This window comes from Numenius arquata, chromosome 4 (assembly GCF_964106895.1).
Source record: "Numenius arquata chromosome 4, bNumArq3.hap1.1, whole genome shotgun sequence".
Taxonomy (NCBI): domain Eukaryota; kingdom Metazoa; phylum Chordata; class Aves; order Charadriiformes; family Scolopacidae; genus Numenius; species Numenius arquata.
Window position 1 is genome coordinate 9365718 of NC_133579.1, and position 22222 is coordinate 9387939.

The window sequence follows — 22222 nt, forward strand, 5'->3', positions numbered from 1 at the left end:
AACAGCATCTATTTCTGCTGTTGTAAGCAACGCGTATTAGCTTTTACTATGCAGGGTGGTTAGTATATAGACAAAGTAATAACATGACAGTAGCAATGAACTAACATGTCCTACTATAAAAAGAAATAATAATAGCTCTTTTAGTACTCTGTCACCAAGAATGCTAAAGCCCCTCCAGTTTTTATTGACTTCTGAGCTGTGTGGGAGATCTCTCCGCTATTTCACTGAAAGCTCATTGTTCTTTAGCTTTACAGGGCCTCTTGTCTAGATAAGATGGGAGATCAAGCTGCCATGGTAAGTATCTGATTATTTCTGATACCACTGTTTAATAATGAAATTCTGATATTACTATTTAGTAATAAAATTCTAATTGCATTTGAATCATAGACCATATTAATTTTTTTCCACTTCCACATTAGATTACTGCTATATTGCAATCGCGCTTGGCTAGGACGTCATTTGATAAAAACAGGTATCTTTCTAATCTCTTTCTACTGGGAAATGATTTTCAGCTTGTTGGTTGATTAGTCTACTGCATTGGTACTTAAAAGGTGCTTGTTTGGGGTGGCATAAGTTCTCTAATTCAGGGAGTTACCGTCTTAGTATTCTGAACCATCCGGAATGGAGAAGGGGAAATTCTGTGTTGTGAGGAGGAAAGTATTACTTTTTTTATCTTTTCAAACTGCTCCATTTATCCGTGAACTACTTGCAAATTGGGCATCAGTATATGCCAAATAAAGCTCTGTATAGAGAAGTCAGCTGGCTTACTGCTCTGAGACTGGTGCAGAAGATAGCAGCTTTCCTTTCTGGCCTGCCTGTTAAAGTAGAGGTCGCAACAAAGAACTTTCTTCATGTCTAAAATAGTGCAGTCCCCATTCTGATATCCCAAGGTTATAAGCTAACCTAAAACCTTTCTAAAGAATTTAAGGGTAGCTCTACCTAAATAAGTAAGAACTGGAGGTGAACTTACTCCCTTTCTTCACTTGTAGATTTCAAAGCATTTCTGAAACGCTGCATATGGAATGTAAAGCAGAAATGGTGACACCACTGGTGACTAATCCAGGGCATGTGTGTGTTACTGATGCTAACTTGTACTTCCAGCCTCTTAATGGATATCCTGTAAGTGCCTCATGGATGGTCTTGCATATGCTCTGAGCACGCTGCCCCTCTAGCGGACAGTTTTCATTTTCTGATTTATTCCTCTTAAATGCACATGGAGCACGTCTCCAAGAAGACTCTTAACTGAATAATCAGAAGCTCCTTAGTTTTGATCTCTGCTTCTCTGTTGCATTCAGTGTATCTCTACTTCTGAGGCTTTATTCTGTGCTAACTTGCTTAAAGTTGACCTCCTGCTGACAAAGCACAAAATGTCCTTTGCTGTTCCTACCAAGTGAGACTTTTACATACATTTACTATATATATGGAAGATCTTAGCTAAGTTTTTCACTAAACTGATCATTTCTTTCTCTAGAGGAAAACTGAGTGCATGTCGCAGACAGATTACTGCTTTGGAACTTTGTCACAGAAATGGCAGCGCTAGTCTTAGGAGGCCTCTAATACACTAAAAGCATGTCCAGGGAAAGAAAATGTGTTTTAACAGCTGAAGATGACAACATGCCATTCAATTTCCGTCCACCGGGTGGCACCATTAGCAAACAGTTTGCCCAGCAGCCCAATGGCTTCCTTAGTTTCAATGTCGTTTATTGTGTTCTGCTCCTCTCTTGCATGATTATCATAACTGGCAACAGACTGGGGTGATAATACACTATTCTGTATTCATTCTTAAACTGCTTTGCTTAAACCAACAGCAAAGACAAGCTTCCTCTTTTTAACGTAACTGCTTAGCACCACTGTTCCACTGCTAAAATGACATGGATGGATATTGCTTTCATGTTGCTAGTATCTCTGTTCAAGAGAAACTTCAGAGTGACTGCAGAGGTTAATGTAGAAGAACATATACCTTCTGGAATATCTCCATCTTTTCTTCCCCCTCCCTCGCCCCCCACAGAAACCAGTAGTACAAATAACACTGCAAAATGTGCGTCGCATCTATAAAAGACGACATGGTTTAATGCCACTGGTAAGCTCAAATATTTTGATTTTTTTTTTAATGCCTTGCTGTATATATCATTTCTCAAAATGACCAGGTGAAACTGTGTGCATTGTTAGGTAAAAGCTACATGTTTTTAAAAACTCGGGATTAAGTAGTGAACAGCACTCAAAGATCTTTTCTGGTTTTTAAGTGTTTTAGTTCCCTGTGTTGTCAAAAAGATGAAAACAGGAAGAGTGAACTCTGTCAGGGATGAAGAATTTCTTTCATAAGCGGTCAGTGTAGGGGAAGGGAGAAGGGAATACCTCCAGGGAGCAATTCATTCCATTTATCTCAAACACCTGTCTCGGGAGAGGATGAATTACTCTTTCATGGTGTGTTTTCTCTCTGGATTGATTCACGGAGGGATCTCGATCACTGGTTCAGGTGGAGATTGATGTGGAGTGATGCATCCCCCTGTATGTGACTGAGGGACGAGGGGAGTGCTGCAGTGGAACCTCAGTTGTACACTCAAATTTCAGTCTTGAACAAAATTTTTGTTTCAAACCACATTTAAACTAAATAGCCATTTAACAGTTTTCATCACTCCATTCACTTAGGACATCTAAAAAAGTTTATTATTTGTGCTTAATCAATCCAGACAGAGCCAATCTATGGACACATATAAATTTGTATTTGCTCAGTTGGGTGTAAACTGAATGCTTTTATGATTGGAAATAGGAAAGATCAAAATGTTAGAGTTTGTGGGCAAAAGTGCTACCCAATTTAGAGTCTTAAGTTTTAGATACTAGTAACTGGAACATTCTGTTAAAAAAACATGAATATTACAGCTTGATGGTAATTACTCTCATTTACTTTCCCTTCCCCTTTAACTTCTAAAGGGACTTGAAGTGTTTTGCACAGAAAATGATCTATGTTCTGACATCTACTTGAAATTCTACAACTGTCAAGATCGAGATGAGCTCTATTTCCTTATTGCAACATATATAGGTTTGCAGTATTTATTTATTAATGTAGTCCATAGTACCTTGTGAGCGGAAATTTTGCCTGAGTTTTGCTCTGTTGATTGGTGGGAAGAATGAGAAGAATAAACAGATGTATTTGCCCTAAAAAATTTTGATAGAAGAAAGTAAAGTTCAGAATGAATGTTGTGAGGTTGCATGTATTCTGTTTGTGTTCGAAGAGCTGAGTATGAAAGCTGAGATAGCGTTATTAAGGTGAAACTAATTCTTTTATTCGGAACTTGATATGCACTGTCATTTAAAAAAAAAAAACAAAAAACAAAAAACCAAACCAAAAACAAGACACAAAAACACTCCCCCCCTCCAAAAAAAAAAAAAAAAAAAAAAACAACTCACAAACAAAAAAAACCCGCAAAACACTTTCGCTTATTTACCCCTTGCTTTTAAGATAAATTGTGTTTTGCTGAAAGAATCTGGACTGACTTGAGGGTGGATGCCCCTGTCCCTCAGTTAAGACCAAGTAAAAGTCCTGTTGAGAAAGTTCCTATAATGAATGGATTTCCAGTGCGCACACAAATACCTGATCTCTCCTGAGTATTAGCAAGTGGTTGGTGGAAATTAACATTCTGGAGCAGTTAAAATCTCGTTTCTATTAAATCTTGCATGCATTAATTTCTAGAAAAAGTGATACATATTTTTTGCAGATCATGAACAGAAACTCTGACAGGTTGGTGTGTGTCCTGGGAAAACATAGAGAAAAAGCTAATAATTTGTCTGTAATGCTGCTACAACTGAAACATTGAAGCTCATGTTTACCGTCAATATTGAAAGTGTTTATGTAAATTTTATACTATTTTGTTATTGTACTAGAGCTCTAGTTCTGTTTCAAGAAATTTGCCTAACTATCAGTTGACGTTTTCCCCACTTCACAAAGCAAAGTGGAAAAGCCATAAAGGAGCGATCACTTCCCCTAAGAATCGTTTTAGTCTTTTAGATTTAGAAGAAATAGATTCTGACATGACTTTCTCTGTTATTGAAATGCCTGCATGCTGTTACTCTGCTTCAGACTTTGCTTTCTGGATAACTGGAGGCTCTTCGGGTGGTTTCTTGCTATCATGCCATGATTGCAGTCCTTCAATTCTGCTATTTCAGGCACTTGCCAAGGTGCTGTAGACTAGATCAATGGAAGGAACAAATAAAAAAACCCAAAACAAACCCGAAAGCCAGTAAAACACCCCTCCATGCAAAACCACTCCTCCACCCACTCATTTGTCCTGGTAAACCTCCCACTCGCAGGACAGACAAAGGTAATGATGATACCTCTTCAATTTCATTTTAAAATGGAGAGACAGAATGATATCAATAGTCCCATGTCATTTTATTGTCCAGCAGCGTACCTTTATATTATAGCTATTGAGTAGAGTGTAGTGCAGTTTTGAATTTGTTGAACCCCTGCCTAATACTTCAAACAGAAGCTCCAGGTGCATAATTCCTACTTTCTTGAGTTTTGTTTATCTTCCTCTGGTCTCTCTGTTTCAGTGGTTCTGAAACTGGATCCTACTTGCATACGAATGTGATTTCTTTCCACAAATGGGCATCCTTAGTTCTCCAGTAGGAACACGTATTTAATTTTTTTTTTCTTGACTCTAGCAGAACTATTTATTTCTAGAAATTTGAAGTCTTAAGGGTTGTCTGATTTCCAAGAGAGCTGTTCATGGTCTGCAAATATTTTTCTATACCTCCATAAGTCTTTGAGTTCTTTCCCATCCATTGTTTCCGTGTGTGTGGTTTCAACACTCCTTCTGCATGATTTTTTGCTGAATGTAATTTAGGCCTGTTTGAATAGATCTTAAAAAAATGTATAAAGTACGGTTGCTATTGAAATGTAAAGTTACCACTTAATTCTGACTTGGTCTTTTAAACAACTTTGCGCTTAATTATTTTATGGTACCTTGCATGATGTTAATCACTGTATAATTTGAGCGTGGAGCTCCAAACTTCAAAACTCTTCATGTTTTGTTTTATTTTAGAAAATCATATAACAGAGCATACAGCTGAAAGTTATATGTTGCAATGGCAGCGAGGACATATATCAAACTACCAGTATCTTCTTCATCTCAACAATCTGGCTGATAGGAGCTGCAACGATCTCTCCCAGTATCCTGTATTTCCGTGGATCATAGCGGACTACTCTAGTTCAGTATTAGGTACGTGTATACAAAAAGGTATTATGTCCAGCAGGAAATATCTTGGGGGCAGGATTACACTGTGTAAAGTTCATGGTACATCAAAGTGCACCTGGTTACTTTGAAAATCTGCAGTCCTGAGCATTCAGGCACATTCAGACACAAGTCCAATAAATGCAAAAGAACCAGTAAAATGGCCTTTTATGGAACAAACTGGATGCATTGAAACGTGTAGAATCCAGGTGTTCTTTCACAAGTTGAGAGGAAGAGGCTAGCAAGGCTTGTGCCTAAATCCAGGGTCTTTGTGCAATATGTGTTGGAAGCTTGTCCTTTTGAGGATTCTGTCCCCCTGCAAGGTGTGGAACAGGGGAATGTCATGGTGTTCATCAGCACTGGCTCAAACGCTCCAGTCTGATTGTTTGGTGGGGCTTAACTGCAGCGTGACAGAATAGTTCATGAATAGAAAGAAGCAGCCAGCTGCTTTTCTGCCTCAGGTAGCAGGGTCTATATTGATTAGGCAACCTTAGTTGCAATAGCTATCATGTATATGTAACTACTAGCTTTTAAGCAAGAGGTTTGAGATGAAGCCTACTTCTAAAGAAGAAGATGAGTAGTCATTTACACAAGACTTTTATTCTTTTTTAGTTAGAGAGCAGAGAAGATTACTGGAGGGGTTCTGTGTTGGTTTTTTTTTTGTTTTGTTGTTTGGGGGGTTAGTTTGTTTTTAAAATACTGATTAGAATCTATTCCTGTCCAATAGAAACAGTACCTTTAACCTGTGGGTGGTTTTTTGTTTTTTTTTTCAGATCTGACAAAGCCTGAAACATTCCGTGACCTTAGTAAACCAATTGGTGCCCTGAATAAAGAAAGGCTGGATAGATTATTGGTATGTATATCTTGGCGTTTATCTGCTGCACGTTTTGAGCCTTGTATGTATTGGCAATAAAAGGAACTTTGTCAAGCAAGCTTTGGGAATCATGTAGTTATCTAAAGCAAAGTATGAGCCTTATCAGAAGGCAAACTTGCCTATAAACATACCACATTTACTCTCAGCTTGATTTTCATCAGTACTGATGTTGTCAGTACTAATTTAAAGTGATTTGAATCTATTTTCTCTCTCTTACTACCATTTCATACATATGTGCTTTTAAATGTTTTCCATTACTTTTGAAATAAAATCCTCAAATCCATTTAACTATTATAACTGCATTTGTATGGCAGGCACTGAGATGCTATAAACATATATGGAAATATAAAACTTCAAGACCAATGGATTTAAATGTGTAGTGTAAAATATGTATATGAATTAAACAAGATAAAGTAGTAGAAATCTTAAGTACTTCCATTTAAAAAAAATGCTGAATTTGAGGGAGAGTCCTTCAAAGGAAGGAAATCTGGATCCCTGCAGATCAGAGCACCAACTTGAAATTTTCACATGCAGGTAATAGTGCGCACACTTTTTCCATTTTACTCAAAAGTAGTCACACTTCTTTTCATAAGCAGCGAAACACATAGTTACAGGCTTAAAAAGTCCTCAATTTCTTGGCTTTTAATTCCTTGTATAAAATAATTGTCTCCTGTGTTATGTTAATTATTCCAAAGCCATTTACAGAACATAGCTATATTTAATGTTTTGGAACCTGTATTAGTTCTTAATGAAGCATTAGGGAAAACAAAAGTTATTGCTAGAGTATAACTGTACTATATTGACAAAAAAGGTTTACATATTTCAAAATCGTAAAGCTTCTTAAGGTTGTGGAGGGTAAGAATGTGATCAATATTATATTTTCAATAACAGTGAATAAAGTTTTCTTTCTAAGGTTTGACTGTTTCCTCAAGCTGTTAGCTGCCTTACACTTTTTGCAGTAGAAGTCATTTTATTTAGATTAGGATAGGTTTTAGGGATGATGCATAGAAGCTTCAGAGAGGAGGGAATCTTCCAGGTTGAATTAAGTCAATATGTTCTTCCATACTCTTATTAAACTTCATGTGAAAAACAAAAAGGAAGTATTTGTTTGCACTCCTTTGAAGTTGAGTCACTGCAGTCACGTGTGAAAGTGAGAGAGGAAAAAAACTGAAAACCTGATAATTCTGGATGATAAGTTATAACAACTTTTTTGCCTTACTGAATTACTGATCTGATTAAAGCTGTGTGTGGTTATTAGAACTTAGAGTTTGTTTTATTGTTAGGATAAAAAAATTGGGGGTGGTCCTAATTTGTGCCTTTAAAAACAAAAAAGTGTTTATGTGTTCAATATTGAAGAAAAGCAGGAGTGCTGATTTTAAACAGACCTCTCTCTCTTCTTCATCTGTTGCAGACACGTTATCAGGAAATGCCAGAGCCGAAATTCATGTATGGGAGCCATTATTCATCTCCGGGTTATGTTTTGTTTTATCTCGTCAGAGTTGGTAAGACAGCTTTTTGCACGCTCTCCGAGCGGGCAGTTACCTCCAAAGTGGACAAGGTTTGGAGCAAATTGGTGGTGATTTTTTTTTTTTTTTTTTCTTTCTCCTTAGCTCCGGAATACATGCTCTGTCTGCAGAATGGAAAGTTTGATCACGCTGACAGAATGTTCAACAGGTTTGTGTGCATTTCGTTTATAACTAGGTTGGCTGTGTTTTCAAATATGCCTCAAAGGAGCGCAAAGCCTTAAAAAAAAATCTTTTTAATATATGTGTGATTAATATGTGTTATATAGTCTTGCAGAAACCTGGAAAAACTGTTTGGATGGTGCAACAGATTTCAAAGAGGTAAGTGGCTGGAAAATGTTTCAAGTCCTCGGTATCTGTGCTGAGCTTTCTGTTCTCTGATGTCTCCTGGTGATTTGAGAGTTTTGGGGTGGTGGGGTGTGTTTGGTTGGTTTTTTGCTGTGTTTTATTTGTGGTTTTCAGTTGTGTGGGGTTTTTTTAAGGCTGTTGACTGCATTTTATGAATCCTTCAGTGTTTTTAACTCTTTCCTTCTCTATAATTCCATGATTGCTCATCTGTATCTGCTTTCTGGCTTGAATTTAATGGAATTGTCATTGTAAATATGTTATTGAAATAAGTGGGAATTATCAGAGTGGATTAAGACTGAAAAGATGCAATTTCAATGTATCATTTGCTGGAATCCCATAAGGATTTGGCTGTGTTACAACAGTACAGCTGAAGAGGTTGAACGATGGAAGGCTTATTTTAGCTTTTTGAGCCTTATAGAAACCATAACTTCTGGAATATGTTGAGAATGATTAACTGTCAAATAGTGGGTGCCGTTAAATACTGTTTCTTTGATAAAGGAGTGATATATAATAAATATAGTGATACTTTTTCTAAAAAAAAGTCTAGTTAATGGTAATGGAATTAAGGTGGGTTAGCTAAGGTGGTCTTTAAATAATTGACTAAACTTTTGAAACTTTTGTCATCGTTCTAGTCTTATTCTAGATTTTTGTATTGACTCTCTTACCTGATGTCTTAAAATTGAGAAAGTAGCTATGCAATTAGTGTTCTGAAAATACTCTTAGATATTATGGATTCTTATGTCACACATCGCATGTTAAAATATTTATGCCACTCTAATTGCCTTGTAGGTAGTCAAGAAGCATGAAAGTAGTTGGAAGCGTAATGGGAGGAAGTTTCCAGTGCTTCTTTACTGACACAGAAGAAAGCCTGGAAAAATTAGTACCCAACTTTAGGGCTTGGCATATGAACTTTGAAAACTTTCAGTTTTTACTGACTAAGTTCTACTTACGTGATCAAAGCTAAGCTTATCCCCAAACTTGCTTTTTTTTCTTTTTTTTTTTTTTTTTTCCCTTCCAGTTGATTCCAGAATTTTATGAAAATGATTCTAGTTTTCTAGTAAACAGTTTGAAGTTGGACTTGGGAAAAAGGCAGGGTGGGAAGATGGTTGAAGATGTAGAGCTTCCCCCTTGGGCATCAGGTAATAATAGTCAAACTTGTTTCATGAATTAGTTCTTGTTTAATGAATTAATTCAAGATTGTCTGGATTCCTAAGATGATGGTTCTTCTCTCAAAAAACGCGCATTCTGTTTTGTTCTGAAGGAATTTTTGCTCTAAAACATTGACATAGTTAATAGTCTAATTTTTACAGAAAATTTGATGTGAGCTGTGGGGTGTTGGGGTTGGGTTTTTTTTGTTTGGTTGCTTTTTCGAGAAGGAAGAGGAACAGAGATGAGTACCAATACTGAATGGGATATCTTCTGTTTTAATTAACCTTTCTCTTGCCAGGTCCCGATGACTTTCTTCAGAAGAGCCAAGAGGCTTTAGAGAGTCAGTATGTATCGGAACATCTTCATGAATGGATTGACATCATATTTGGCTGCAAGCAGAAAGGAAGTGAAGCAGTTGAAGCTCACAATGGTAAATACACAGTTTATAGAAATAGTAAAAAATAATTTAAAAAAAAAAAAGGCTGTTATTTATCATTTCTGCCTAATTAAAGCAATCTGTAATGCCTGATTAGACAACTGTGCTTTTTTTTTTTTTTTCTTTCTTCATTGCCGGGGGTGTATTTAATGAAGCTTAAATAAATCATCCTTCCTCTATGGAAGGGACTGATTTCTTTTCAAACTTTCTCTGAGTTTCTTACAAATCCTGAAGTTTTTTAAAGTAAGAAATCCAGGATTAAGACCCCAAATATCAAACTTTGTAGCCTACTGAAATAGCTTAGTTGCTTGAACATAACCAAGTTGAGCAAAAAGTACAACTTTTTCTTTTATAGTAGGTATGCAAGACAACAAGCCTTGTATACCTACATTGTACAAATATTTTAATTTTTTTTCCAGTGTTTCACCCATTAACTTATGAAGGAGGAGTGGATTTAAACAGGTAATTGACATGAATCAGAATGTTTTTGTTAAAGTAGTTAAGTAAATTTCTCAGTATGCCTTCAGGTTCTCTGCTTGCTGTAAAAGTGCTCTGTATGTGAATGGTGTAGCTCTTCCATTTTATTCTCCCAAATATGCACCGAACCAGCATCAGGTTTTCATTTTTAGCCTTGCATGGAAAGATTGAACATATCTTCAGTCTGGCTTTTGTGAAATTTGCTTTATTTTTTTTTTCTTTAATTGACGAGCATACTGTCATCATACATAAACAAAATTAGGAAGCTGCCAGATGACTGTCACATCTGTGGTAAATCAGTTCTGTAAGATTTTGTGATGGGCTATGGCACTGTAGTAACTGCGCGTGCAGGCCTGTGATTTCAGGGGAGTGGAGGAGTGGGGGGAGAAAAAAAGAACTTGCCTATTTTGCTTAATTAAATATCTTGGTTTTGTAAAGTATTATGGACCCCAATGAAAAAGTAGCTCTGCTGACACAAATCTTGGAGTTTGGACAGACGCCAAAGCAGTTGTTTACAATTCCTCATCCCCGAAGGATAGTACCTAAGCTGAAAAACTTGTCTCGAACGTCGAGTCACAGTGTTTCCATAGCTGAGTCTCCAGGTAAACGTACAACAGATAAACTGACGATGTAACAGATTTGTAATTTTGAGTTCTGTATCTTTCTCCCATGGGATCTTATTATACAAGTCTCTTGGCCGCTTTCCCTGTAAGCCAACTCAGAATAAATCCGTGACCTAACTAACTGGTGAAGAAAAACTGGCAAGATCGGTTTCAAATTTGAAAATACAGGCGTTGTCCTGCATTTTTGTTTTCTGTCCCAGTGGTCTCCTCTGGGACTTTTTAGCCTCTGCTTTTGAAGCTGTGGGAGGGCTATCCTTGGCCTTTCATGGCACTTCAAAATCAAGCTGATAGGACAGCAGCTTCAATGACCATCTCTGCAGGCATTCTAAATGATGTTAAGATTTGTTCAGTTTTTCAACAGGGATGCCTTTGGGGTGATCGATTGGCTTGGCCCAAATAAACCCTAAGAGCTTAAATTAAGCATCTGATTATTTTTTTTTTCTCTTTCCATGACTTGAATAAAAATCTGTAAAGAAATTACTTTGTTTTCCCTATATACTGTAGCGGCAATGTCAACTGAATAACTTTCTTCAAGAAAAGGATATGTAATGCCATCACAGGCCTCTGTTCCATGCAGAACTTAGACCGTTGTTCTGAAACTGAGATGCTATGGTCCTCATCATATGTATAGAGGTCTACTGTAAATGGGACTGAATCTTCAGCCTGGGTATCACGTGGAAAGATTTTTCTCAATTGTCTTCAATTCACTTGCCTTTTGATGGCTTCCATTTTTAAGCAGAGAAGTGAAGATGAGTGCTGCTTAGCATGGCAGCCTGGAGCATCCAAATGGCAAGAGTGGCTTTGAAAGTTGTACGTGGTGATAATATGATGTGTGTTAAATAGACATGGTGGTGTGCTGCCAAAGTCATTAACTCACAGATCAACATTTCCTCTTGGGTTTGGCCTTTTTATAGTAATTGACATCTAATTGTGTCAATTTTGTTGTGTTTTTTTCTCTCTTACCTTTTGCAGCAGTGCAGTGAAATGAAATTGTGACATTCCTAACAAGAATGCAATAGAATAATAAAATCACATGCTGTATTTTAGCAGTAGATGGATTTCCTGGTACTTTTCCATTTGGAAAGTTCTTGATATCTCCATGGAACACCAAAACTTCTCTGCAGAAAAGTGTTTTTGGTTTTTGTGTGATTTTTTTTTTTTTTTTCCATTTTGGAAATGTATTCTGTAAAGTCTCCAGTTTGAAAGCCCTGGTTTGGGGAGAAAAATTGTATTTCTGACTGCGTAAGCCTATGCATTCTGAGAAGAGATTTGGAAAAAAGTTAGTGATCTTGTCACTCTGTGCATTAGCGAAAAATTCTTATTTCTGGAGCTCTTCAGTGTTTCTGTACTCATATTTATGCTTGCAACTTCAGCTACCTGCTTATTTGAACTCTCTCTTTTTGTTTTCTATTTGTGACGAAACTTTATTGTGGCATTTTATTCCAGTTTCTCCAAATGAAGAATCATTTGAAGATTTGACAGAAGAAAGTATAACACTTGCTTGGAACAATATTGCCAAACTAAAATTAGATGACCGATATAAAATTCACAAAGAGTAGGTACTATTCTCTTCTTCTCACAGTCAAAAGTGTTCCATTTAATTGGGGGGTGGGTCAATCTGAATGATGGGATGGGGTTTTAGGTAAATACTTTTCTTTGAGACACCCCATTGATTTGATTACACGAGATGAATTTGAGGGTATGATGGGTTATCAATCCAGAAAAGGTATTTGTCAGGTTGATTTTTATTCTTTTTTTTTTTTGTTCCTTGTACAGACCTAGAGCCAAGTTCATTATCATTTTAGTACCTGAAGCAGATATTGATTACCCTTCTCTAAAACTGTGATAGCAGCCACCAGATAAAGACTTCCATTTATTTATTCATTTATAGCCCCAGGAGGACCTAACTTCTTCATCCTATTTGATTTGAAAGGTTAAATCACTTAAGTTCAACTACCGTACACCTCAAGCTGCTGCTGTTTGAGCAGTTTGCCAAGTCTCCAGCCATAGGTTTTCACTTAATGCAGGTACCAAACTACTGTTCTGATGGACTCCTGGGGAGCCATGAGTCAGCAGGGTCATTGCAGGTGAACTTTGAAAATACCTGACAATGAACAGCAGCAGCTATATTTTAAAGAACAGATTTCCCTTCGGCACCAATCTTGTCCTAGTGGCTGGGCTAGCAGGAGGATTTCTTACTACCTTGATTACAGCTGCTTTCTTGGGGACTCTAACCCAACCTAGAAAAGAAACATTCTCTTGTCCAGAAAACAAGGTAGTATTTGTAGTGAGAAAGGGCCTCTGTTACCAGATTGTTAGAGTTAGGGAAATCCCAATCCTGAAAACAGACTTGAATTTCAGCTTCTGATTCTTTCTTTCTGTTCTTTTTTTTTTTTTCCTGAAGACTGCTGAGAAAAAAAAACAGAAGCAGGTCTGATAACAGATTTTTTGCTGTGCAGAATGCTCTGTGCTTTCTAACAACTCACTCCCCGACATAAGTGATATGTCTAAATTTCTAGACTACAATGACTTTGCCAATATCAAATTTGAGAAGAGACATGCAAATTCTGATTCTTGACACTTGAAGTATTCAGTACCTGCTTGTATGCAGGTTCCTGACTCTTTGTAGCTAATCCCAAATTGGAAAGACTGAATGTGAGACTATTTATCCTCTGACATGGGCATGTCCTTACTGATGCAGATGAAGTTTTTACAGAACAATATGGGGAACCTGTACTGGTGTTTCACATAGTATATCAAGGTGTATTTTTGTCTCTAGGCATATAACACACCACTGTAGTACTTTTATCTCCTTGAATGTCTTAGCTCTTATAGAGATCAAATAATAAACTTCAGCTCTAGACAAATTACAGGATGGTGGTTAAGTTTCAAAGCCTGTGAAATCACCTGTAACCTTATTTGTATTAAACAGGGCAATTACTGGAATAGCAGTCACTTGCAATGGGTCTTCTGTTTTCACTACATCCCAGGGTAAGTATTTCTGCAGAGGTATTTACTAGAACCTGCTGTGTAAATGCAGGGTAATGTTTTGTGAACAAAATAGCATGAAACTCTGAATCCCATTAATATATTCACTGAGAAAAAAATCAAGACAATGTTAAATGGGATATTTCTGGAATCACCGAGTTCTGTACTTTTTTACAGTCATGAAAGGAACAGCCCTAGTCTTCTGCCAAATACAAGATTCTTGTTTTCACTTCATGTTCAGTTCCTTCTTACTGTTTGAGGGAATTTCAGTATGCACGTGTGAAGGCTACTCCTGCTTGGCTTTTGTATTGTCACCTTTGAAAGTCAGCTATTTTAGAAATTAACTTAAATATATTTCGTGTATTTAAATATCTTAAGTACATGAATTTGTTAAGTTTTAGATCGCTTTGACTCCAGGATTTCAATATTATCTATATCTAGGCTTGGGAAGGTGGTAGTTTCTCACTTCCGATACTGGAGTTCTCTTAGAGTTTGATGGGCCTGGGGGAGTCCATCTGTAACTGGTACAAAACAGGCCAGTTCCAGGCTCAAGTCACAAGTTTTATAGAGTTTCTCAAAGACTATGAGAAACCTATACCTGCTTTTCATAGTAAGATATTGCAATAGTCAAACAGGAGCAAAACTACTGGCTTCTGTAATATAAAACAGTCCTTTTATCTATTTTTGTCCATTATTCCCAGATTCAACTTTGAAGATGTTTTCCAAAGAATCAAAGACAATCCAGAGAAGTGTGTCTTTTTCAAACATGGTAAGTTGCTGTCAAAATAAAAAGGAGATCACTGGGAATCCTCTGAGAGCTGCTGGGAGAAATGGTTCTTACCATACATCAATGCCTCTTTTCTTCCCCTGCCTACTCAATTGTGTTGTGTGTGAATAATTCAGCAGGGTGAAGTGAGGCTCCGTCAGGCCTCCTGGGAGACAGAGCACTTTCTGTGAACATGGGCATTAAATGGTTGCACTTCACTTCTCTGCTAGCTCCCTTCTGAGTTGCCCTGCTATCCGGGGAAGGGCTTGCCATAGATGGCAGTCTGGCATGAGCAGAGGAGTCTTCCTGAACAACCTTCAACTGCCACTGGGACCAGAATCGCAAAATTCCCCCCATGTGCTCACGTCCAGCATTGCCTTGCTGCTCCCAAGTGCTTGAAGGCTGTGACTCAGCCAGCAGAGGAAAACCAAGCATAGGGAGTGGAATCTATGCCGGGTGAATTTGAGCCATCCTTCCTCAAGGAGTGGTGATCTCAGCAACCTCTGAACAACATTTTTCCCCTGCTTCTAAAACAGAACTTGGAAAGAGATTTTATATTTGATACTTTTTTTTTTTTGTGTTTGAGCACTGTGGCCAGATCTGGGTCGTAGAGATTCACTCCCAATTACCATGTTCAGGGTCCTTTACTGAGGCAAGACACTAGGATATACCATCCTACTCATTACCCTCATCTCTAGGGGGAACAAAAAAGGCAAGTGTGTTGCTCAGACAGAATCAGAGTCATAGAATGGTTCGGGTTGGAAGGGACCTTAAAGATCAAGTTCCAACCCCCCTGCTGTGGGCAGGGACACCTCCCACTAGAGCACGTTGCTCAAAGCCCCATCCAGCCTGGTCCTGAACACCTCCAGAGATGGGGCATCCACAGCTTTTCTGGGCCATAGTATGCTCTAAGAGGTCCCCAAGTAAGTCACAGGATCAAGACCCTGTGGCCTGCTGTGGCACATGCCAGCACGTGAATCTAGATACAGCAATTCCTGATGCTTTAGCCAAGGCAAACTTGGCTAAAGTTTGTGCCAACAATGTCACTTCTTGGCACTGTAAGAAGGGAACTCTTTGCTGACTCCTAGGACAAAAGTCAGTTTCTCATGAGCAGGCCTTGTATACTCTTATTTAATTCTTCTCTCTGTAGTTTTAGTGCTGATCTGTTGCAGCAATGCTAGAAGCAGTAGCCTTTTTAGAGTCAGCAGCTTACTGGTTTTTAGAACAGATCTAAAACATGACCAGTAGAAGTACTAGGCTGATTGGTTTTATTTTATCTTATTTTTTTTAGCTTGCTGCTTCCAGTGATGGCAATGTAACTGAGCAGCTCTCTGTTAAGAATGTTTCTTGTTGAGAATAGTAGGAATTAGTTAAGTTTGCTGTTGGAAAGAGCTGAGCTGATAAGTAGCTGTAACGGAGAACAAACATCAAAGGAAACCTTGATTGTTAGTTTCTGTTAGCTGTTTGCATCTAGAATTGACAGCAGCTTACTTGATAAAGAGCTGACCCAGTTTCTCCTGAGTGAGGAATTGCATACCATGTCCTTGAAATACCAGTGTTTTGAAAAAGGACATCTGTCAGTTCTGCGTGTGTTCCTGAGCTTCAGTGCTACCTTTATATTTACCAGGGATTAAGTATTCTGGTGTTTAGTGTCCAACTTGTAAGGTTTTTCTTGATTAGCGTTCAATGTAACACCTTTATGTTGTGTGTGTATAGAAGATTAAAATGCTTCTTGTTCTCCAAAAGCATGTTAATGTCCCCTCTATTTGATTTGGGGTAAGAAATTGAACACTACTTCTGTGTTTTGTTTTTTTCTTACAGGCTTTGTCATCTTGTCTAATCTTACCAGGAGATACCACTGTCATAAGTTCTTCATGGGACAATCATATGTGTGTATTTACTTCCTATTGACTTTATTGAATTACACTGAGTGCCTTGGTTGTTACGCTTATGGGTTTAGATAATGACAAAGAAATTCATTTTTAAAATGCAGTGTTTATATTTCTGTCTTTTTTTTGGTAGATTTCTGTTAGAAACTCTAGAAGCAAAGCTACTTTCATGTATTTAGAAAAAAAGGTGTAAGTTTTTTCTGAAGGCATAATGCTTTTATAACCTTTTCCTGTTAGATATTTTTATTCAATTGCATTTGGAAGACAGCAAGACATCTTAATGGGACATGATGATGCAGTCAGTAAGATCTGTTGGCGTGACGGGCGCTTATATTCTGCGTCTTGGGATTCCACTGTGAAGGTTTGTGTATGGGTTTGTTATATTTCCATAATTATTTATAGCTAGCACTTTTTAACATTCAGCCAGCCAAATGCTTTGCAGTGGATGTACCTGTTGTTCACAGAATCACAAGGGGTTGGAAGGGACCTCTGGAGATCATCTAGTCCAACCCTCCTGCCAAAGCAGGGTCACCCAGAGCAGGTTGCACAGGAACTTGTCCAGGAGGGTTTTGAATGTCTCCAGAGAAGGAGACTCCACCACCTCTCTGGGCAGCCTGTTCCAGGGCTCTGCCACCCTCAAAGTGAAGAAGTTCCTCCTCATGTTTAGATAGAACTTCTTATGTTCAAGTTTGTGCCCGTTGCCTGTTGTCCTGTCACTGAGCACTACTGAAAAAAGACTGGCCCCTTCCTCTTCACACCCACCCTTTAAGTATTTATAGGTGCTTTGTTCTGGAATAATAACTTAGTCAGTATCACAGCACATTTATTTCTAGAATATCTTCATTTAGCTTTATCTCAGCTGTATCTCAAAGCTGAAGTGTTACTTAAAGAAATTTCATTCATTCTGACTTACTCTAAATGTGAGGGTTTTGGAGGCAAACTGTATTTGTTTAAGGACCATGTTTTGTGACCTTGACTGGTGATTCTGTTTGCTGAGTGGAACAGGTTTCTAAAATGTTTTAATAGTTTTGTAGCTGATGTTCTTCAGCTAAGCGGCCCTGGAACTTGCTAATCTAAAGAGCATGCCTTTGGTTAGGTGGAAAGATAACTGGGAAGTTAGAGACAGGAGTGAATTTCCCAAAGCCTTCTGTGTATGGCTTTTTGGTAAGGGTATGTTCGGTGCAGTGGTAAACCCATACTTAGATAGGCTTCTGTAAGCTGTTTGGGATCAGTGTAATTGTGTTTAATCTGTCGCTCTGCTTATGGTAAACGAGTTGGGGTGGTGTTTGCAGTTGCTGTGTTCTGCCACGTAGGCAAGGCCCGCAGTTAACACCAGCAGCCCTCCTTGTAACGTGAGGACTCAGTGCTGAAGAAACTCATCCGCGGTTCTGCTGATGCTTCCTTGAGCAAACGGAAATGTCTGTGTTGCAGGTGTGGCGCTGTCTTCCCGGGGAGACCTCCAGCAATAAAAAGCACCACTTCGAACTGCTCGCGGAGTTGGAACACGACGTTAGTGTAAGTACGTTGGGTAGGGGTACGGTATCTTCGTATCCTGAGATTAATTGCTCATTAAAATCCAAGTCAGGATCTAGTGGTAAAGCAGAAGGATTGGGTTAGGGGGCTGGGGGGGTTGCTGTTTTGGGAAGTGTTTTTGTAGGAGGGAGTGTTTAATTTTGGTTTTTTTTTTGTCTGAGATGTCCCCTGCACCAGCGTCACCTGCTTCCCTGGCTGAAAGGTCCACTCCTGGGCATTGAAGCAAGAGCATAAACAGAGATTTCTTAATTTGTCTTGCTCACCTTGTGTGCACAAAGCACCAGGGGGAGGACTGGGGTTTGAGGTTTTTTTTGTTAGGTTCTTTAGTTTTGAACAGAAGAATGTTTTTCAAGTATTTTCATTGTTACAGCTTCTTCTTAATCTTTCTTTGCCAAAGGCAAGCAAATGAAAAAGAATTTGTCCAAGTTGTTTACCATGCAATAAAATATATTACTGAATTTCACTGTAAACATATAAACACATTGTGTGCACTAAATCATAAATGTGTAACTGCACACTCTTATTTATAGCCTCTAATGTCACCCTAGCAGGCTATTTAGAATTACTGTATTTTAAACCGTCTTAATAGTTAAGGTTTTGTATAGGTCCCAACATAGGCAATTAGTGAAACAGTTCTGGTAACATTGAAGAACTGGACCCAAGAGAATTAGAAGCAACTGATGATTAGGAAATTCTTTAAAAGTACAGAAAAAATTTACCCTTAAGGGTAAAGTCTTGCCTTTAAGTGGAAAGTATGGGTACTGAAAGTAGTCTGAAATGTTAATCTGCATTTCTGATTCTGCAAAGAAAAAGCATTTTAAAATATTATCAAAGGGACCTATCTCTTTTTATAGGCAGGATTTTTAACAATTGTACTTACATTTAACATCCTTAATTAAGAGTTCTTTGTAAATATCATCTTAGGGCAAATAGGCTTGCTTTGTATATGCTTAAAACCTGTCTTGAGAGAGCTTGCATGAAAGAATAGGAAAATCATGGGATGTTTGTTTAACTTCCTAGGTAAATACCATCGACCTTAACGCTGCAAATACTATGTTGGCGTCTGGAACCAAAGAGGGCACCATCAGTGTCTGGGATGTTACTACAGCAACAGTGTTGCACCAGTTGCCATGTCATTCTGGGACTGTGTTTGATGCTGCTTTTAGTCCTGGTATGTTGGATTTCAGTTTTTAATATGCACCGTTGGGAGTTTCAAAGGGAATCTCATTCCTGATTTCACGTCATATACCCTCGTTAGTGGAATTACTAACTTTAAGGGGGATGGTGAGATGTTTTGGATTGACATGTGTCAATCCAAACCCATTATAAGGCTTTATTAATTGTACACAAGTTCATACTAGGCTGTAGACCAGCGGTCTAGACTCTACACCAATTGAGTTTATTGTTGCTTGCTTGGAGATTTAATTTACAGCACATTATCTATAAATAAGTAGGTCAGGCAGTCTGACATGCTGTATCAGACTGCTGTGGTAACTGGAACTGAACATCTAAACATGCTTTATTGTTTGTTTTGTTTGCTTTTTTTTTCTGTTGTACAGACAGCAGACATCTACTCAGCACTGGAGAGGACTGTTGTTTTAAAGTAATAGATGTACAAACTGGAATGCTTATATCCTCTGTAACCGCTGGTGAGCCACAGAGGTAATTCTGAGAACATATGGATTATGAAACTGTGTGGCCACCTTAGTTAACTGGGGAAATGCTTCATGGTTGGTGGTATCAGAATAGAAAGGGCAGTAATGCTGGCAACTTTGTTTTATTGAATTACTTTTTTAAGTGCAAAGGCTGGAACAAAAATGTTCCAGCATATTGTGTGCATTATGGTCAAGCTTTCCAAGCCGGGACAAAACCAAACGAGTATCTAAGTAATTAACTCGCATTTTTCCAACAACAGCTTTAACTTCCATAAAATATGATGAGAGCTGTAGCTAAGCAGCAATTCCAGCAGCTGAGCTACTGAAACTTCTAACAAGCAGACAGTTCTCCTATTTGAATCATCTCTGTCAATAATCTTATTTTTTTTTCTGCAATGCTTCCTTTTTGTTTTGATAATCTAAGAAAAGATTGGCTGTTGTAAATTAAGAGTGATCACTTTTTTTTCACAGTCTGTACAGTTCTCTGTGATTTATCAGGTAAAAAGATGGAAAGCTTGCTCAGTTACCGGGGTAAAAATGTAGCAGCCATCATACATGGAGTACGCTTGTTGGTTTCGTGTGTGTATACGTAACTATGTATATGCATGCGTATGTTTATTTTTTCTCTTATTTCCCTGAAAGTCCTCTTTGCACTTCAAGCGATTGTTTCAGGGACATGAAGTGACAGAAATGAAGCGGTGGTTCATGAGAACGCTTAGGTACCCCACACACGTGCAGCTGACTGAGTCTGCTTCCGTTCTGTGAACACATTCCATCCTTCTGCCAGGGAAGGTCTGGCTGGTCTAGGGCAGTCAGAGCAGCAACTTTGGGTTGTGACCCTTAAAAATAATTTGGGAATAACTTTGCCATAAATACCGTTTTAAACGGTAGAGTTTCCTTCACTTTTGTACCTCCATTTTCAATTCTTTTTGGCTTAGTCAGTTTGGAAATGTCCTTGCAGATGCTTCAAATGGGATGGAAATACCATCTTATCGGGAAGTCAATCTGGTGAATTAATGATTTGGGACCTTCTTGGAGGAAAAGTTATGGAAAGAATCAAAGGGCATACAGGTATGTCTGAACTGTTCCTGTTCTCAAATTGAATGGAAGATTCCCCTTTTCCAGCTCAGTTTGTTAGTATTGAAGAGTTTGAGAGTCTTCTGCTCAGCCAGTTGGCTGTTCTCTACGATAGTGTTATTTGGAACACCACAACCAAAAGTAGGTCCACGTGAGCCTCCTGGGAAATTCAGTAACAAAGGAGGAATACTGCTGTTTACAAGACTGATCAAAGGTAAATGACTTGAGATTTTGCTAATTCACACATCATCATGAAAGTCAACATTTTTCTACTGAATAAAGTGTAGCGTACACTGCACCATACGCTTTGTCAAAGTCTGCTCGGGCTGTGAGTCTAACAACAAATTAAGTAAAGTTCACTAGAAAATTGTTTTGGATGGGGATTTATAGGCTTCTTAAATGTCTCTGCAGAGTCGTTAAGTACATTAGCAACCAGACTGTTTCAAGGAGGAAAACTTTTGGTTTATTCAGTTTGGTTTTTAAGGCTGCCTTCATGAAGAGTTGTTTCAAACTTCCCCAGCATCAGCTTGTGCTCTGGAACTTAAGCTGTGGAGAGACCATCCCGTAGCCGAGGGGAGCTGTGGAAGGGCGTTTGAAGGCATATGCTTGAAGATGTGAATATACATTTAATGTGAGAAGCCCAAATGGCAGAGTGAAACATCTCACTTTCTACAGAAATCTCCCTCCCTTATCCCCATGAATCCTTTGGCCAGTTCTACCTGTGCCATCTGCACTGTCCCTCTGGTACCCAACACCTGCTGAGGCAACGTAGCAAGAGGTCATTACTCTGAGGCAGAAGAGCCACCCAGAAGCCCACTAAAATCCTTGTTACTGTATGTGGTGTCAGTGGAATCCAAATTAGTGATCAGATGATCCTAAACTCATTTCAGAAGATCTGCTCCATTACCTTGAGTACCACTTTTATTTGCATTTGGATTTAATTGTTTGTTTGGGTTTTTCTTTCCCCAGGTGCTGTAACGTCCATGTGGATGAACGAACAGTGCAACAGTGTTATTACAGGAGGGGAAGACAAACAAATCATGTTCTGGAAACTGCAATACTAAGTGCCTTTCCCTCCAGACATTTAAATGAACTCTTATTTTAAACCAAACCTTTTAAAAGGAACTTAACTGTGTGCAATGATGGCTGCTGAAGTTCAACCAGACAGGAAGCTTTGTTCAACTACAACTTTCTATGTTATGGTGACTTCACTGAGAGCTCTTAACTTCCATAGGGTATGCATTTGTTTTTCATGGACTATCATACTAAAAATGCTTGTCTGAAGTGATATCTGAGATGAAATTAAAGACCTATTTTTCTGTAATTAAAGAACTCTTAACTTGCAGTCCTTGTTTGATTTACATGGAATGCATCAGCGTGCTGTTTGAACTGGTTTCAAAGAAGTATTTGCATTCTTAAGACATCTTTAAGGATATCTGCCGTCTCCTGCCACTGTACCTCTTGTGTAATCAGCCTTTCTTCCTGGTCAAGATGCACACTTTGAGCACTAAGGCAGCTGTGGGCAGTGGGTCCAGTCTGTGTCCATATGTTTAACCATAGCTTACTCTTCAATGCCAGCTGGTTTCTGCATCAAGACAGGAGGGTTTTGTGATTAGTTATTTCCCTTCTGGTTGCTACATGCAACAGCTGGAA

At 38.4% G+C, this 22222-nt stretch overlaps 1 protein-coding gene across 1 annotated transcript in view; it reads left to right on the plus strand.

Annotated features, from left to right (window-relative positions):
* Window positions 1-21913, plus strand: part of NSMAF (neutral sphingomyelinase activation associated factor) — a 40709-nt gene extending 18796 nt beyond the window's left edge. Inside the window, exons 8-31 of the mRNA XM_074146895.1 lie at window positions 247-294; window positions 420-472; window positions 990-1119; window positions 2009-2080; window positions 2932-3040; window positions 5043-5219; window positions 6005-6084; window positions 7517-7607; window positions 7716-7779; window positions 7898-7949; window positions 8995-9115; window positions 9424-9555; window positions 9981-10023; window positions 10477-10640; window positions 12108-12216; window positions 13594-13652; window positions 14351-14418; window positions 16237-16304; window positions 16542-16665; window positions 17736-17819; window positions 18858-19008; window positions 19397-19499; window positions 20454-20563; window positions 21539-21913. Coding sequence (XP_074002996.1) covers window positions 247-294; window positions 420-472; window positions 990-1119; window positions 2009-2080; window positions 2932-3040; window positions 5043-5219; window positions 6005-6084; window positions 7517-7607; window positions 7716-7779; window positions 7898-7949; window positions 8995-9115; window positions 9424-9555; window positions 9981-10023; window positions 10477-10640; window positions 12108-12216; window positions 13594-13652; window positions 14351-14418; window positions 16237-16304; window positions 16542-16665; window positions 17736-17819; window positions 18858-19008; window positions 19397-19499; window positions 20454-20563; window positions 21539-21633 — 2307 coding nt within the window. The 3' untranslated portion in view covers window positions 21634-21913. The remainder of the gene's footprint in view (window positions 1-246; window positions 295-419; window positions 473-989; window positions 1120-2008; window positions 2081-2931; window positions 3041-5042; window positions 5220-6004; window positions 6085-7516; window positions 7608-7715; window positions 7780-7897; window positions 7950-8994; window positions 9116-9423; window positions 9556-9980; window positions 10024-10476; window positions 10641-12107; window positions 12217-13593; window positions 13653-14350; window positions 14419-16236; window positions 16305-16541; window positions 16666-17735; window positions 17820-18857; window positions 19009-19396; window positions 19500-20453; window positions 20564-21538) is intronic.
* Window positions 21914-22222: the final 309 nt, after the last annotated feature.